The following is a 17,963-nucleotide window of genomic DNA, read 5'->3' as shown; positions in this document are numbered from 1 at the left end:
TCAAAGGCCTTTCTACTCTGAATTTAAAACACAGTTTTTTTAAGTTGCAAAAGACAGTCAAATAATCTGGGCACTGCCAGGAACTAGGACTGATGCTTACGAAGGCCCCACATGCTGCAGTGACAGTTCCAACTGCCCCATTCCCACCGTTCACAGTTAGGTAAAACATTCAACGTGCAAAGACTCTCAGAGAGATGCTGATTCAGTCCCATGGAGCTTCTCAACAGACAAAACTTTCCACTGTTGTTGTCAACCTTGGGAGTAATGTTCAGGATGAGGTGGGGGGTCCTGGAATCGTACAAGAACATGCCCTAATCCCAACCCTGGATTTCAAAACAAGACAGTTCTTGTTCCCGCTTCTGTGCCCCAAAATATGTAACATCTAAAATGGAGGACTCAATAGCCTCAACCCAATGACATGACTGCAGTTTGGGCAGCCAACAGCAGAAGGGTCATGATCAGCTTCATTGGGTGGAAGTTCCAGGAGTCTTCTGCAATTCCCAAAGGAACTTCAGGGCACCTCTGTCCACAGAGCCTTTGGGGACCATGGTCTTGGAATGCTAACTGCCAGTAACATAATCCACCTGAATGGCTGTGGATTTGCCTGTATTCCCACAGGACACCTCAGCAACACCTTTTCTGCGCCCTCCCACAGCCCCCTCCCCAACCCTGGCTTCTAACACACACACACACACACACACACACACACACACACACAGAATAAATAATAAACATGCCCATGTACGAAACAAAAAGGAAATTAAAAAATGGAACTCCTTACTGTGGTACTAACCATCCTAGCGGATGGGGGATTTGTCCTACGGTGCCAGGCGATAGTGGGTAATACGGGGATATATCTGGAGGGTGCGGAGGCCGTGGGATTCCTGAGGGAAGAAGCAGCATTTTAGGTACAAAGGAGGGAGAGAAGGAAAGAGCAACCTGTTAGGGGATGGGAACAGGGAAAGGAGGAAGAGACGCATCTCTTCTGGAATCCTAGCACAAGGTTCATTCGTGATTATAAATCCTGAGTTGTTGGTAGGTTTCATCTCATTTTCCCTCAGCCTCAGTTTGAAAAATTAGTTTATCTCCTTCTAAATGGACTGGTATACTGGGTAGACTCAGAATATGCCATCTTGGGTATTTCTGCCTCATGTGACTGGTGTGATTGTCTCAAGTTTAAAAGAAACAACATCAAAAAGGCTCGGCACCTGGTGGAGAATGAAGCAATGGTAATCCCTGTTGCTCTTACAACACTGGCCCTTCGCCCTGCGGAGTTTCATGCCTTACCTGCACGAGAGCTACTCCTCCGATTTCTAACACACTTTTTGAGCTGTGGCATTCAAAAGGTTACTACCCTTGCCTTTTTTCAAAAACGGTGACTCCTCTAAAATGTCTCTGCCTCTATTTGGATGAGCTGGAGAAACTGATCAAATGCCATTTGGCATCTTATCCAAGGCAGAATCAGAGCTGAACAGACAGGGAGGTGTTGGAGGCTTGTGTACTCCATTCTGGAACTGCATCTGCTAGAGGACAGAGTCATCTGTGGGGATTAGGCCCACCTGCTGAATGGGCACCTCGTGCGTCGCAGGGGCTAAGAGCTTCACAAGGCACACATGAGCGGATTCTGCAAGTACGTGCCACCGCACACCTGCCAGTTCCACAGGAGCACATCCTGCAGTCGACTCTGACAGAGAGGAACTGATGTATGCCGTTGAAGTGGGAGGCAAAAGGCACAATACCACAGAATTAAAACAGAGTAATGGAGGGAACGGGCTGCATGTTCGTGGAAGAAAACGACTTCATTTTTTAAAAAATTCATTCAGGAAGCTTTTAATCTGTAAATTAAGTCTCCCTGGGTGACATTTTCATGCAGACATTGCTTTCTCTCTATTACAAAAACCAAACAGATTAGCTGGGCTTGGACCCTACATCGAGCCATTTGCACACTTGAAAGAATGTTCGCAGAGGAAAAGTAAACAGTCCACAGACGTTAATCATATGTTTTACGATAACCATTTAAAAGCTATTCCCTGTACTACCATTATTTAAATGAGACGTTGACGCTGCCATTCACTGGTGGAGCCTGGGGCCGGCTGGAGGAGGCCGCCAGGCATCCAAGCACCAGGCTCAGTCCTGCACCAGCACAAAGGGGCTCAGAGACCAGTAAAACCCAGCTCATGTGTGGCTTCGTTCAGAGGCAGTGAAGGCCGCCTAACCAGGCAGCCTACCTACCCCAACACTACCAATCCCCTCTAACAAAGTGATGTGCGATCACCACTTTAAACCCATCCTTCCAATTATTGAGCTGGGAAGGGGAACTCCTACCAACACACTGGGTACCTGAAAGACACACACTAACCTTACCTGTTCTCCCAAGACCACCCCACCAGGAGCTGGGGCTGCCTGCCTGATTTAGATCTTGTTGGAGGAGAGCTACAAGTAACTCCACCTTCTTTTCCTCTCCCCTTTGGGAAAAAAGCAGTCAATGAACAACTGGGATAAAAAGGGGATGCTGGGCTGGGTGTGGTGGCTCATGCCTGTAATCCTAGCACTTTGGGAAGCTGAAGCGATCAGGAGTTCGAGACCAGCCTGGCCAACATGGTGAAACCCCGTCTCTCCTAAAAATACAAAAATTAGCTGGGTATGGTGGCACATGCCTGTAGTTCCAGCTACTTGGGAGGCTCAGGCAGGAGAATTGTTTAAAACTGGGAGGCAGAGGTTGCAGGGAGCCAAAATCGTGCCACGGCACTCCAGCCTGGATGACAGAGCAAGACTGTTTAAAAACAACAACAACAACAACAAAAAGATGTTGAAAAGCATGACAACTTCTCTCAGACACCCATTGGTTGTTCTATGAAGAAATGAAGCAACCTGCCTGGGCTTCAGTATTCACATCTGTAAAATGGGTTCAACAATACCTAGAATATTGTAGGGGAAAACGAACCTAAATAAATTAGCAAAGAAAATGCAGAATCCAGTGATGTGGCTTTTTGAGGCTGTACCAACAAGTCATTGTCAAGTAGTGACTGGAGCCTCTTAGCCAGCGAGGAAGCCGAGGCTTGGAAAGCCATGCTGTCTCATCTTCCCAGGAAGCTGAGGAGGAACCCAAGAAATGCCTTCAATATGATTCCTGCATCCACGTCTGCCTGAGGCTCTTAGAGTTAAAAGCCACTCCTGAAACATACTGAGGACTCACAGCCGGGTTCCCAAGACAGCCCCTTCAGGGGTACTGGAAGCCATAAAGAGATCTTTAACACGGCAAATGAACTTCTCCAAAGGGAGTGGAAAACCACTGCCACACCAGGCCTCAACCACCCCAAAGAGCTTCCTTTTCAACACCCAGAAAAGCAACAGGGGGCCCCCCACCACCGTTCCCCCCAAGTCCCCTACTGCTCCACCCCTGGGGTTCCTGTGGAGGCCTCAAAGGTTCCCCCAGAACCCCAGGACCAGCGCTCTACCTTGGCTCCCAAGCCCACAGCCTACCTGTTTTGGGGTCTACGTCGGCTGGTAAGTGTGGAGGTGGGTTTCCCGGCGTGAAGTGTTCATTGCTGTACGTGATAAGAGGCGTGAGGGGGTGGACATGGTGAGGGTGCTGCACCACTGGCACTTTGTTCGACTGTGGGGAGGAGAACAGAGAAAGACACCGTCAAGCCGGTGCCAGCAGCCCAGGACTTCAGAGCACTGGGCCCGTGGGTTCCCCTGGCCACAGCCTCTCACCTGGATTTTCTAAGATGCACTAAAGTCTGCCCATCCCACACTCCCCCCAGTCCATGTGAAAATAATAGATAGTTGTAAGACAGCTCTCTGGGTGGGTCTGCTTTAGTTTTTATTTCCCCACTAAGCCTGGCCTTTAAAATACCTTCTCAATCCCTACCCCATTGTGGAGCCCAAGAGTCTGCACTCTTCCCATTGGCAGGTGAGTCACAAGTGGGGACTTCAATCTCCCATGCCTACTGCGTTTCCGCATGTTGTGGGGACCTCCTACCCCAAGGCCCCACCTCCAGGAGGCAGGCAGGCTGCACAGGGGACCACCTAGGAAAACCACCACTTACAAGAAACCGGCAGGGCCCAAATCCCACCCAGCCAGCCTCCTTAGCCACCCTCCCCCCAACAGCTCCTACCCCCTCTGCCCTTAGAAACAGCCGGCATGCTACAATCCTTCACAGACAGCATGGATGCAAAACCCCACTCATGGTTTGGGTGGGAGTGTCAACTTTACCAGAAAGCTCTAAACTGCCTGGCAAGCACCTGCATATTTTATGCAGATTACAGCAGCCCTGATTCATTAGGAATTTCATTAGAAAGTCATCCGGGAACGCTAATACATTAACTGGATGATGATGAATTGGGCTAATAAAAGGTATGCATTTTAGAAATGGGCAGTTCTAGAAAACAAAGTACAGGCATTTTTGTGTTTGGGAAGGGTGGGTCAGTGGAGAGAAGAGGGCAGCGTGGGGGGAAGAAAAGCATTTTAAAAATGTTTCTAGTTGCCATGCCCAGGCTTTCCCAAATTATTCTCCTCCTCTTTCCCCCACCTCCCGCTCAGTCCACCCCTCCCCACTCCACTACGCTGTGCTATAACTTAGCCCAGCAAGATCACAAAGAAAAAATTAAGCTGAAACAAGCAAACTACTGGGCCATTTACTGAGAGTAATCCAATTGCAAAAAACCCTATTCCCCATAGAGGATTTTCACTAAAATCCTACAACAGGGACATTTAACCAGATTAGGTACCAGCGGAGATAAAGAGGCAAGTATTAGATGATGAATGGATTAGAGTCAAGTTTCATTTCAGAACGTGTCTTCATTTCCTTTTATTACTTTTAGGAAGGCACAACTTGCATTAACATCAAGGAAAAGGAATTGCATTAAAAGAAAAGAAGGAAGGTTCTAGTGCTGCCCACTAGCGCCTGTTGAGTTCAGGGATCACTAAGTAGTTAGTTCTCTTTACTATTTCTCTTGTCCTTTTTTTTTTTTTTTTTTTTTTAAGTGGGTGAGGAAGGAATGTAATATAAGAACAGCATTTCTTACCACAGGTAATTGAGGGGAAAGCATCTTTTAAAAAGTGCTTTTAACTTTTTTGTGGTTATGTGTGGAAAGAAAAATAAGGCCTTCTCTCTAGATGCCCCAGAAAAAAACTACAGAAAAAGAAGTCAACGTTTCCAACAGCCTGGTTTACCAATTCCTATGTATAACTGGACTCTTGGAGAAAGCGGCTAGCAGGTTGCTTACAGGAGCTTTGTGTTATGTGCCACCAATTTTGCATCAAAGCAAGTAAGTTAAAAGCCACCAAAGCAGACGGAGCTTTGGAAACCAGCAACACTTCCATAAAAGGGGCAGCCATGAAGGGCGGGGCAGCCATGGCCAGGGTGAAGGGCTGCTGCCCACGGCCAGTGCTGGCACCTCATGGACAGGCACTAAGGATTCCTTAAGAGGAAGATCTGCTCAGGACAACTTGAGAAATAAGGAACAAGGAAGCTCCCACTGTGTGCTGAGGTGGAGAAGGAAAAGGGAAAAGGAGAGGAAGGGAGGAAAAGAGACAGACACGGACAAAGTGGAGACCGTTAGGAGGCAAGGCAAATGACTGCTGCTGCCTTCGAGAAGTTTTCTCTTTGGTTGGAAAGATACATACCCGCTGACGTGAAAGAAAGCAGACCAGCTCCGGACAGTTTAAAGTGAGTGTTGGAAAACACCAGGGCGAGTGGGGAGAACCATTCATAGCCCAGAGAAGGGAAGATGATTACTAAGGGGTGGAAGGACTGATCAAGTGCCACGGGAGCCAGGACCACCGTCAGCCATGAGAAGCAGCACATGGAAGGAGAAAGGGCTAGTGGTGAGCATCAGAACCAGCAGCAGTCAGCCCCAAGTCAAGCATCTCCCAGAATGCTTTTCACCCATTCAGATTCCCCAATCCTAGGAAATCTCTCAGTAGGCCCTGATTCATTCACAGTGGGTCTGGGCTCAGGACCCAAGCATCTTGGGCCTGCTTGCTGGGTGTTGTGGGTGGTTCTTGTGTTCAGCCATGAGGACCACACACACACACACAGGCAAGCACAAAGGTAAAGAGCCATGGGTTCTGATCATGAATCAAGTCCTAGTTCTTAAGGAACCCAGGAAAAGGCTTAGCACAGAACCTAGCACATGCTAAGTTTGTTATTTATTATCTATTACAGTGGTTTATTATTGTTATTTTTATTGTTAGGAAGAAGCTGTCCAAATGACACGATCTGTCTACAGTAAAGAAGCAGAAATCCCACAGCCATCTTCTAAGCAGAACTAAGGGGAGACGTGGGGAAAACCCTCTTTCTCTACTTTACAATAAAAGAGGAAGATAGCGTTTGGGCAATAATGGAGTTAACTGAGTGTGAGATTTAAAAATTAAGTCTCCATCTTCTTAGATATACATATGAAGGCGATTCCAACAAAAGGTGGAGCCCTGTGTTCTGGCTACCAACACCTCTCCCAGTATTATTTTGCACACCTGAGCCTAGCCAACTAGTTTTTTCCTGTTCAGTCAAAACTATATGATGGGGGTGGGGGTGGGGTGGAGGGGGTGGTAGGGAACTGGAAGTTTTAGGTGCTGCCTGGCTTTAGGGGAAAAAAATGGGACCTGTACTAGGACTAGCCTCACTCCCTTCCAACCTCAACTGCATGCCAGGCAGGTCCCTGTGAAAGAATAGAACTTCCTCTCTGTCCAAGCTCATGGGTTCCCTTGCAAGAGATGAGAACTCTGTAGTCATACCTGCCAAAACCAGGGACTAATTGCCACTCCATCCAACCTGCCTCTACCTGGAATCCTCTATGATGGAAGGATTTTCTTCTTGCAAATGCCTATGTCTCTCCGGCCTCAGACCCCAGAAGCCTTTCTTCCTACATCACACGATGCTCATTGCTGGGGGGGTGTGTGCACTCTTCTTGGTCCCACTATACCTAAGTTCCTTAGGGACAAGGACTATGTCTTCTAGAACTTTGTGTCCTCCCAAGTGCCCAGTCTGTGGAATGCAGAGCACATTCTCCTAAACTGCAGAAGAACCACCAAATTGCAACTGCAAGCATTCAAAGGGAAAGACAAAGCCAATCACAGATTAACTTCAAGTAAACGGCGGTGCTCTTTAAATGTAGTTTCCTTAGAATCACAGAACAGAGCTTAGTGGTCCTTCTGGACCATCCAGTTCAATACCCTTGCAGACACTACCTCCATCACAACTGTGCCTTTAAAAGGGTTTTAGGGGCAACTGGCATTACATACAGTGATTCAAGAACTGAATTCAAGGAAGACCCGAGTTTTAATCCTTCCTCACCAGGTTGGCTGTGCGACCTCTCTCAAGACTTCCTTTCTGTCTCTGTCAACTCTGGATGAGAATCGTGTCTACCTCGCAGGGTTGTGAAAACTGAATGAGAACTTGCACATAAAGTATTTAGCAAAGTGACAGGCACAAGCTAAACGTGCAATACAAAGATGCTTTGAAAATGCAATCTGATGAATACTAATGATGACGCAGTTCACTATCCCTCTAGCCTCTTCTGATTTAATTCACGGAGCAGGGGGGATAACACAGCCACGATTACACTCCTGATTTCAAAGGTAAGGATGTTTGTTTATGGGGCAAGATCATTCTAGATGATTAGTGGCACTCTCCTCAGGCACATACCCTTCTTCAAAATGTGGTATTTAATTAATCCATATATTTTAATATCTCTTGTGAGAAAAGTCATCACTTTACTATGCCAATAAATGAGATTGCCACAGAGGAGCTGAAAGTTAAAGAAAAAAAAAAAAGGCAGGTGGAGATGATCATGGTCCCTTCCAGATCAGGGCAAGGGCCTTCAAGTAAGAGCTGTCATAAATGAAACACAAAAGAATCCAAATAGAAAGATGCCCCTTGGACAGTTCTCCTTCTCTTTGAACACCTCCCACTTCTCTAACGAGGTCTTTAAGAACTGTGTTCAAAACCGCACCACCCTAAGAAAATTTAGATATGAAAAGTAACTTGGTTGCAACATAGACAACCTTCCAGAAATGTACTCATGGCAACTAAATTAGCAGCAACTATCCATGCTGGGGGTGCTGGTGGGCTCATTAGCCTGCAGTACTTATTCCCTCCCACTTTTATCTCTTCATAAACAGAGCCCAGTGTGCAACGGAAACAGCTCAACGTAAGGCCTTTTCGGGAACTATTTCATCTAAATACATCTTCAAAACTACATGGGGATACAAAATCATTATAGCCAGTGACAGCAAACCAATGTTCAAGGTCACGGCAGTGATGGTCAAGGAGAGCTGTGTGAAGAGCCTACGTTGCTGTACTGAACTCTGAAAACATGATGACAAAGGACTCTCCGAGCCACAAAAACAGCAAACACTCACATACGAATAACTCACATAATTTCAAAACTGTTATACCACAGCTGCCGAAGTCACACCACCACCATCAGCTTAGAACACCTTTTCTAGATGAAATGAGGGTAGGATGGGGACTGACCAGCTGCTACCCCCGAAGCACTACCATCCACACCAGCACAGCTCAGGGTGGCCGCCGTTTAATGGTGCCTTGGGCTCTGTGTCTGTGTGTCTCTGTGCTGAATGCATAACATGCTTTATTCTAGGAAATCCTCACAACGAGCCTATGAAGTAGTCGGCATTTGTTATCAGTTCCACGCAGTAGGTAAAGACTTTTTTTTTTCCAGATTACATGCCTTGAGAGAGTGGTGTTTCTAAGCTTTGCAGCCTCACCTGCCTGCCTCCACCACCCCACTTCTACACTCTCCCAGTCTGCAGAAACTGGCATTACTGGGATGGGGTTGAATGCTGTGTTCATCTAGTGAGATGCACCCAATGAGATCAGCCCTGGCCAACCTTCCCATTGGATACAGCTGCTTCAGGACTCTCGGTGGGATTTGTCCTCAAACTCCCACCTACCAATCACTGCATCCTAGACCATTTTCAGCAAATATTGCCCCTAAACCCCAAATTAGGAGGAGCTCAGTGTTCCCTGCCTTAGCCACAACGTCACAGGGCATTGAGTATTTTTAGCAGGGATTTTTACACATTTGGCTGATTATGGGAAGACTGGGGATGGAAGGGGTAAAGACATTTAATAGGATGTTTCTGCTTCTCAAATACAAACATGCAGTATCTCGGCCCAGCAGGATTCAGATGATAAAAACACTTTATGTGGTCAGTTCTGGGCTGACAAGAAACTAAAGAAAAAGTCCACTAAAAAACCAAACCATTAAATGAAGTAAACAGTATCTATTTAAAAGGAACCAAAATCCTCATCTGACTTTAAATCATTCAGGGCTTTATGCTTTCTACCTGGAGAAATCGCTCTTTGGCAAAGCCAAGCTTTCCTCTGTCTGGTTCCTTAGGCTCCATGGGTTTTGAGCATTGAATAGTTAAATCATAAAGAAAAGGTCCTTTAACAGCCCTCAAGGCACACAAAGCCCTTCCACCCAAAGTATTCATCGTATTCAAGGACTACAGTGAGGGGGAATGGGGAGGGGGAGGCGCCCCTGTGGCTGACCTTTGACCTTTCAAGAACCCTTAAGCATAGCGCTCTGCAACTTGGCCATGCCACCCTCATCGCCAAGCGCCCACACACCCATCCAGACGCTGTTCCTCATTTGGAACTTGGCAAGTGAAAGATTGATTAAGGCACTTCTAAGATCCCTCTGCTTAGTCCCCCTCTCACCCCGACCCCACAAGCCTCTATAACTGTGGGCAACCTAGAGGGAATGAAAGCTTGCCATTCACCTCCGCAACCTATTAATCAACAGACACTGAAAACAAATAGAGCCATTGCTGGCCCTGGTGTCTCCCTTGGCTCTCCTCTTCAATACGCCCCTATTGCTGCCTCTTTCTGCAGTAGCAAAATGGGGCCAGAAAGTGCCTTTAGGAGCTCCGCACAATAAAACTAAAGCAACAGAGGAGCATTTGTCAGCCTTTTCCCCTCCTCAGGGTGGGCATGGAAGGTCTTTGGGGGTCTTCACTTACCAGCCCTCCCAGGGGCTGAAATCAGCATCAGGAAGGGACACCATTCACTCCAAGTTTACATTTAAAAACTGGGTTTATTGTCCACCTCTATGCATTTTTCCAGATGCCGTTTACTATGGCTACAGCAAGACCAATGGCAACTGCTAAAACGTTAATAAAAGTTTCACATCACTGAAGATGTGGCAAGTTGGGGAAGAGGACAGGTTGGGGACACAATGAAGGAAGGACTGTTTCTTATCCATCAACTACCCTTTGGCAACTCAACTAGTCCTGTTTTTCCAGCCTGTGAGGGTGGTGAACAGTCAGTTAAGGTAACCCTCCTGTCCCCAACAGCCTATGACCCCAGCAGTTAGCAACTATTTCTGCTGGTGGGATGGCCACAGGAGACACAGCCAGCGCAACCTAGGCCTAGGCCTGCATGGACAGTCCCCTCCCAACCCAGCAGGCCAACACTTGCTTTTGCATCCTGCAAACCTCTTATATATACACAGAATAAAAACAGCAGTCATGACTTCCTCCCGTGGCCCCAAATGGGTGGGCTTCCTCAGAGCATTTTACCCTGGCCCGTGCCCCTCTCCCCTCGCAGCTAGCCAGGACCCATCCAGCGCCGTGGACAGGGTCCTTTCTTAGTTGAATGTTGCTCCTTTCTGTCTAAGGCCTTGTTCCCAGCTAATGGTGGATTGTTTCCCTGGACAAGACTTCTATTGATAGCTATAGCACTGCCTGTTTGGAAATAATAAAAGACAGAAGGTTTCACAGGGTTCGAGTTTTACTTGGAGAAACAAGGTGGTAAGAGAAAAGAGATCTGCCTGTGAGATGCAGAAAAGCAAAGCCCACCCTGCCAGCCGCAGTACACAGTCTGCATCCTCTGGCTGGGCTGCTGCAGAACCTACCCCCGCAGGCTGCAGAGTTAGAGCGTCTCCAACCCCTGAGAGCCTCCCAGGAAGGGTGCTGCTTATTTGTTTTGTAAATTATCAATAGCTGGCTTTTATTTCTCTCTCCCTCTCTGGAATCAAATCCATTTAGACAGCAAGAAGAGGAAGAGAGACGATTCTCTCTGCCGTCTGTGAAATTTTGCCGACTCATAGTTTCTCATGGATTCACACAGGCATTAAAATTCTTCTTGCTGGGAAATGACTGAACAGAGCAAGCAGGGAGAGGAGAAACGTGCAGCCAGTTTTCATCCAAATTCTCTCACACACATGCAAATACCTAGAACTAACTCAATCACTTCAAGTCCTTGGACTTTCTTGGGGTGGCCCTTTCTATATTATAACCACCCAGCTGGTAACACACCAAACAGACTGCCAAACATGAAGGGTCTAGAGGACCAAGCTCAGCTCTTCTTAAAGACCTTTTCTCAATCCTCAAAAGGAGGATGGAAGGGCTGGGGGGTGAGAGGTGGTGGGTAGGCTGGAGGTGTTGGAATGGAGGAATAGAGGAACACTCGAACCTGGAAAATAAAGAAGGTGTTACGATGGAGGAATAGAGGAACATTTGTACCTGGAAAATAAAGAAGGTGTTGAGATGGAGGAATAAAGGAACATTCGAACCTGGAAAATAAAGATGTGCACCAGCTGCTTGGCTTTGTGAAAACCGCAGCCAAGGCCCAACCCAGCAAAGCTGTGCATTCACAGGCTCTTGAACAATTACTTCCAGTTAAGTTCATTAAACATAATTTATTTCCACTCATTCTCATTTATTTTCCAATTAAAAAGAAAGCATCCCATTGTGCCTCCCCCAGCCAACCTTTAAAACACTTGCAAGCTTACGTCTTAGCCCACCCGGTCCAGGCTCGCCCCTGATCAGCGAGTTTCCAGGGTTTTCTTCCTGCCTGCCTCTGCCTCCCTCCAGCAGCGTCACAAAATTCTCAACCTGGAGGTCAGTGAGGGAGTGCGACAGGCACAACGGGGCCCTCTGTCCTAATCCTCCACCAGGTCTCAGGGATGAAGAACCAGCCACTTCACCCCTAAGTAATTTCCCAGGAATTTGCAACCTCCACCCTCCCGCCAAATATTTCTCTACTACTTGGGTATTAAATGATTAGCGTTAACATAATCAATCTTGTTAAGTGCCCGAGTTTGCAGAGAATGTTTGGGAATTGGGTAAGAGAGTACAGCTGTTTCTAGGAGAGCAGATCTTCAAAATTGAGCCAGAAATAAATCGAACCTATCCCAAATGAAGAAACCCAAAAGCTCAAATTCAAAACAACTTTTAACAAATAATAATGATTTCCAGACCACCCCCTCGCCACCAAACACAACAACCCCAAATCTAGGGATTCCTAAATATAATGGAAAGGAAATCACCAATTTTGATTTAGAGTAAATTTTAAGAGCATAATGGTTATTACATCCTGGGGAATTAAAGAAAGAAATAGTGAACAAAATCTGACACCAACTTTCTAATTTATTTACAGGGAACAGCTGCATAAAAAGGTCTTTTGTTTTTCTTGTATATCCTGTGCCTAACTTTCGAATCTCAATCTGCATTTGAAAATCATGCCTACTCCATGGAGTCTGAGAAAAGCTCAAGAAACAGCTGTTTCCTTCACCGATCAGGTAAATTTTCTCCCTAGAAAAAGAGGAGTTAAGCCAAGAGGAAGAACAAACATTTCCACTCATGTGGTTCAACAAACACAAATGCTCAAACCCTGTGATTCAGCAAAGACCGACAGAAAGGAAGACGAACACAAAGGCAGAACTGCCATTGTTCCGTTCTATCCTGCCTTGTTAGTATCCCAAACATGGGCATCCTTTAACGGGCATCTACAGCCAGAATAAATAACACGCGTGAAAATGACACAGAGTCACCATGGGACGAGGAGGGCAAACACAATTGCTGCTCCCTCTGATCTCCAGCTGATGTGTTGCAAGTTTAAGGTAACGAGGGAGTGACCCAGGCAAAGTTGAATTTTTTCAAAAATCCTCAAATGTGTGCAGAAGTATGTAATCTGGAGGGCATGTCAGGATTTCATCACATTCCAAAATATTGCAGAAGGAAAGAATTCTATTACACAGCTCAGCCAGGCCCCCAACAACCCCAAACCACAAAGGGGAGGTTTCCCTAAGAATACAAGGTTTCAGGCTCTGCTGCTTCCAGAAAATGCCGATGCAGCAGCCTGTTGTGACAATACAGAGATCATAATATCTGTATCACTGGAGTCGGGAATTTACGTTTTCAAAGGAACTCCCTTCTCATAAGACATCAAGAATAGTGGTTTACTCTCACCAAAGCCAACAGGACCACTATTAAGTAACGCAGGTAATTTGAGTAAACTAGGGTCTAGAACCTCAACATGGGAGACTGTACTGGGTGTGATATTTGCAGTAACACAACGTACACATTTGCAACACAGCCTCCACTCTCTTCACCACCATTCCTGACAGTTTACACAATCCTAGATTGAACCAAAAAGTTGCACACAGCTAGAAAGGAAAACCAAGATTTACACCCATCGTTATTTTACGCTCAACTAGAAAACTATCTACGATCTTGTGTTTTAATTTGACGCACAGAATTTAATTCACGATGTTGAAAATATAAACATAAGTCTATGGTATATTTCATTCCTTCTCACCCCAAAATTGGATCGAAGAGCTTATCGACCACTGCAGATTATTTCTGTTTGGTCATACAATAACACCACAAATAATAAAAGTAATTAAGGAATTGCCTCCAAATTCAAGAGAATGCCCTTACAGCTTGTGGCAAAAGATAATCACTCCAGCCAGGCACGGTGGCTCACGCCTGTAATCCCAGCACTTTTGGAGACCGAGACGGGCGGATCACCTGAGGTCAGGAGTTCAAGACTAGCCTGGCCAATGTGGTGAAACCCCGTCTCTACTAAAAATACAAAAATTAGCTGGGCGTGGTGGTGGGTGCCTGTAATACCAGCTACTCAGGAGGCTGAGGCAGGGGAATTGCTTGAACCCGGGAGGTGGAGGTTGCAGTGAGCCGAGATCTCGCCATTGCACTCCAGCCTGGGTAATAAGAGTGAAACTCCGTCTCAAAAAAAAATAAAAAAAAAAAAATAATAATTTTAAAAAAAAGATATCACCACACAGTTGAAGAGAGTATAATGGATCCTAAATCCCAAATTCATATTGCAAAAGTGCCTTCTCCCTAATCATTAACAGCACAATGAGCTGTCATCAGGCTCTTGCTCGGGTTTCCAAAACACATTTTATATTAAGTTTACAAAACACACCACAAGCAAGACCATAGCCCTAAAAAGCCAGCATCTAAATCTGGAGATTGACAACTAAAGACGGAGCAACAGAAAGTTAGCATTAAATATGAAACCAAAATACACAGTTTACACAGCCCTGCTGTTAAAGCCTTATCACTCAAAACTTTCAAGCTTTTAAAGTATGCTCCTCTATGAGGCAATGTCATTTTTCCTTCTCTCTCTTCTGATGGAGCCCACCCTGGTGGGTGAAGAAAACAATTATTTGTTAGAAGAAATTCCAAGCCGTACCACCCCTTCCCAGATTCCAGCTCAGCCGTACTTGGGGAACAGGGTCTGCCTTACCATAGAAGTGTAAGGACTGTGATGAAAGTCAGACTTCTCTCCTCCCCATCTTTTTTTAACCCTTTCTCCCCCTCCCCAAAAAACTGCTGTGAAAAGGACTCAAAGAAAGGGCATAGCTTGAGTTGACCATTTATTCTTGTTTTGTTTTTTCCTTCCCATGATCTAAATTAAGGGGGGGGGGAAAAGCATAGGTTTAATGGTCAATACCATAAGCATGGACACGAACATACACACATCCCCCCATACACACACCCCATACACACACCACACACCCCACTACTCACCCAGCAATTCAAATTGAGGTGCCAACCGCCCAACTGCTGGAACAGAGAGACCCCGGAGGCCACTGCGCCTCCCTTACCACTCAAATCTTCCATTCCCACTAAAATTGTATCCCTAGGGTACATAACAGCCTTGGTTTTCCCTCTCTCCACCTCTAAAAAAAACTTTCTCTGTACCTTCGAGATGGGACTGGGCCAGTTTTTTTTCCTCCTCCCTTTCTGCTTTTCTCACTTTTCTTTTTCCTCCCAGCTTCCCCTCCCTTTAAACCTTTCACTTAAAGAACTGAAAAAAAGCATCTAAAAAGATCGAAATGGCTCCAGATTCCTGGCCAAGTAGGCTCAAAATGCTCAAAGTCGTCACTCATATTGCCTAGAATTATTTTGTTAATCCTTCCCCCTGCACACACATCCCTTAAAAAATCTTAAAATAAAAAACAAAAAAGTCCACTAATAATCTAGAGTTCAGCTGGTTGCAGATTTAATTTTTTTAAAAAAATTTAAAAACTCCTTCTACTTTCTAATCTTTGCCACTACAGAATCCGTGAAGGAAGGGGGAAGGTCCATGTTCCCCAGCCAGCTCAGGGCACCTCAGCAAAGTCCCCTCCCTCACCCGTTACCTTGGGCAGCAGGGACAGAGCTGCCGCTAAGAGTAGCAAAGAAATTACGGTCAGCCATGAGGGAAAATGATCAACCGAGTGCAGGAGGCAGGCACTTTATCTGCAAGATTGTCAAATCCCTCAAAACAAATTTCTTAGGGAGAGGGCTGCGATGGGAGAGGGGAGGGAGGAGGAAAGGATATTTTCTTGTCACAGTGACACGGAAGTGACACTTTGCAGGGCCTTGCCTGCCCTGTATACACCCTCTCTTCCTTCCAGAGTAACAGAATGTGCCTGAAAGATTTTCAACTGACCTCCCTGGAAGCAGAAGAAACGAAGCTTTCTGGGCTCGCTAGTATTCCAACAGTCAGAATGCTAACTCACTTTTTGGACTGTTGAGTTTTGTGAGCTTTCTCCATGAATAGGGAGAGAGACAGAGAGAGAGAAGGAAGGGAAATGGCAGAGGGATGCAAAGGCTACAGTTGAATTCCACAAACCCGACTTACTTTTCCTGGGGCTCTTATGGGATCCAGGGCCGGGTACATTTGTGTGGGTTTAACTTAACTTGAGTTGAGACACTCAGACATCACAGGCCAGAAATCGTCCTCTTTTACATGAAGGAGGGGAGTGTGGGAGGGTGGCTGCTCACGGAGGGATTACAGACAGAAAAAGTTGCAGGGGACAAAACTCATCCAGAACGCTTTTCCGGTCTTTTTCCCACCCCAAGTGTTAAGCCATTTCACCCTCTTCAAAAGCAAACACACAACTCCGATTTACATGCAGGTAAGAAAACACCCCTGCTGCCACATGGGATCCTGGACTTGTGTGGCTTGAAGCAAGACCAGTGGCAAAGATTTGGTTTCTTCTGACGGCAGGACACCTAAGGTGGAGATGTTTTTAATTTACTGAACTGATTGCCCATCTGTTTATCTCCAAACCCACAAGACTGTTTTCATGATGTAGGTCTTTAAACAATCTGTTAATACACGGGACAAGTTAATCACCCTCGCCACTCCCCGCCAAAAAAATCAACAAAAACAAGGGCTAGGAGGGCTTAAATATAACAAAAAAGTGGGAATTCTTCATTTTCTTCTTTTCTTCTTTTTTAAAATACTGCTCCGTGGCCTCTCTTTCTGGACTTATCTGGCCTTCCTGTGTAAGTGTCAGGCAGCAATCTTTAAGGCCCTTAATACCAAAACAAAACCCTGCCATTCCCTTTACATAGTGGTAACAAAAGCAATGAGCCTCCACTTTGACAAGTAAAAAGCCCCAACCACACAGCCCCCTAATTGCCTTCCCTCCCTCTATTCACGCGGACCACCACACTCCTGGCAGCTGCTTTTGTCACACACGCAATTTCTTAAGTAAACTGCAAGTTCTCTGCCGCTGATGGACAGCTCCCAATCATTCAGCAACAATAACTTATAAAGTACGGCAAACAGGATGGGCAACTTTACCTAAGAATTTATTTTCTAGCTTTCTCAAAAGACCGAGAAATGAAAAAAAAAAAAGGAAGCAGCAACATAAGCTAACTCATGCTAGACAGACCCCCCTCTTCCTTAAAAAGTAAAGGGAAATTTCTTGAATTTCTTCAAACTAAAAACTGCTCCTCAGAAACTCTTTCCGGATATTTGCCCATCCCATCGCACTATTCTAAATTCATCCCCAGGGTGCCCCCAGTTTGTCAGAAGTACACCACGCTTAGAACATTCCCACAAAAAAATCAAAAGGTGATCAAGTGCTGCAAAGTTCTGTAGTGTTTAAAAAAAAAGACAGCAACAACAAGAAAACACTTCCCCAAAACAAAACAAAACAACAACAACAAAACAAAAACGCAAGCTTCCTTTTCTTTTAGCATGAAATTACAATCATGTGCAGGAGGAATGAAGTAAGGAGGCGGGAGGAACTGCTCATTTACATCCCACGGTCCGCATCTGCAGCATCAGCAAAGTTTTGTTTTGTTTTAAATAAAGAGGTTCAAGAAGGGAGGAAGGGGAAATGGGTCTTGGAGGAATGGATGGACGAAAAGTAGCAAAATGCTGATTCTTTACGAAAATATTTGGGGATGGGGAGGAGGGGAGCGAGGAGGGTGGAGCATTGGTGTCTTTAACTTGGTGGGCGGAAAAAAAAAAAAAATCCGAAACCCCTCCGTATTCACTTCCAAGTTAATAATAATAAAGCATGTTTTTAAAGTCACAAGCAGAAATTCAGGGTGGGGGGAGGTATAGTCAATTTCTCTTTTTCGTTTTTTTTTTTTAAGGGGGGCTGAAAAAAAATAAATCTACTGCATCCACCCGGCAGCTTACCAGTCAAGGTACATCAACCTGAAAGTTACTGCAAAGTGACAGCGAACATGGCAAAGGCTGAGAACATGCATGCGGACTGGACAGCCGTGGACGCAGCAGGGCAGGCGCGCGGGATGCAGCGGGCCGGCCACCGCGCACCGCCTGCCCGCCCGCCCGCCGCCGGCCGCGCTTACCATCTAGAGAGGGTTGCGGCGCTGTCCTTCCTGCTGCCGGCTCGCGGGCATGCTGCCTGCGCCCAGATGCCGCCCAGGG

General features: G+C 46.0%; 1 protein-coding gene across 48 annotated transcripts in view; it reads right to left on the bottom strand.

Annotated features, from left to right (window-relative positions):
• The window catches only part of TCF7L2 (transcription factor 7 like 2), a 218,447-nt gene that overhangs the window by 22,880 nt on the left and 177,604 nt on the right, over positions 1–17,963 (bottom strand). For 36 of the 48 annotated variants that reach the window (XM_024253459.3, XM_024253461.3, XM_024253446.3 and 33 more), the window contains 2 exons: positions 3,484–3,616; positions 782–884 (listed from right to left, as the gene is read on the bottom strand). In XM_024253459.3, coding sequence (XP_024109227.1) covers positions 782–884; positions 3,484–3,616 — 236 coding nt within the window. The remainder of the gene's footprint in view (positions 1–781; positions 885–3,483; positions 3,617–17,963) is intronic. The other 12 variants (XM_054522879.2, XM_054522881.2, XM_024253460.3 and 9 more) reach the window with 1 other exon arrangement.

This window comes from Pongo abelii, chromosome 8 (genome assembly GCF_028885655.2).
Source record: "Pongo abelii isolate AG06213 chromosome 8, NHGRI_mPonAbe1-v2.0_pri, whole genome shotgun sequence".
Classification (NCBI taxonomy): domain Eukaryota; kingdom Metazoa; phylum Chordata; class Mammalia; order Primates; family Hominidae; genus Pongo; species Pongo abelii.
Note: the sequence above shows the minus strand (reverse complement) of the source record. Positions and strands in the feature narration are given on the sequence as shown.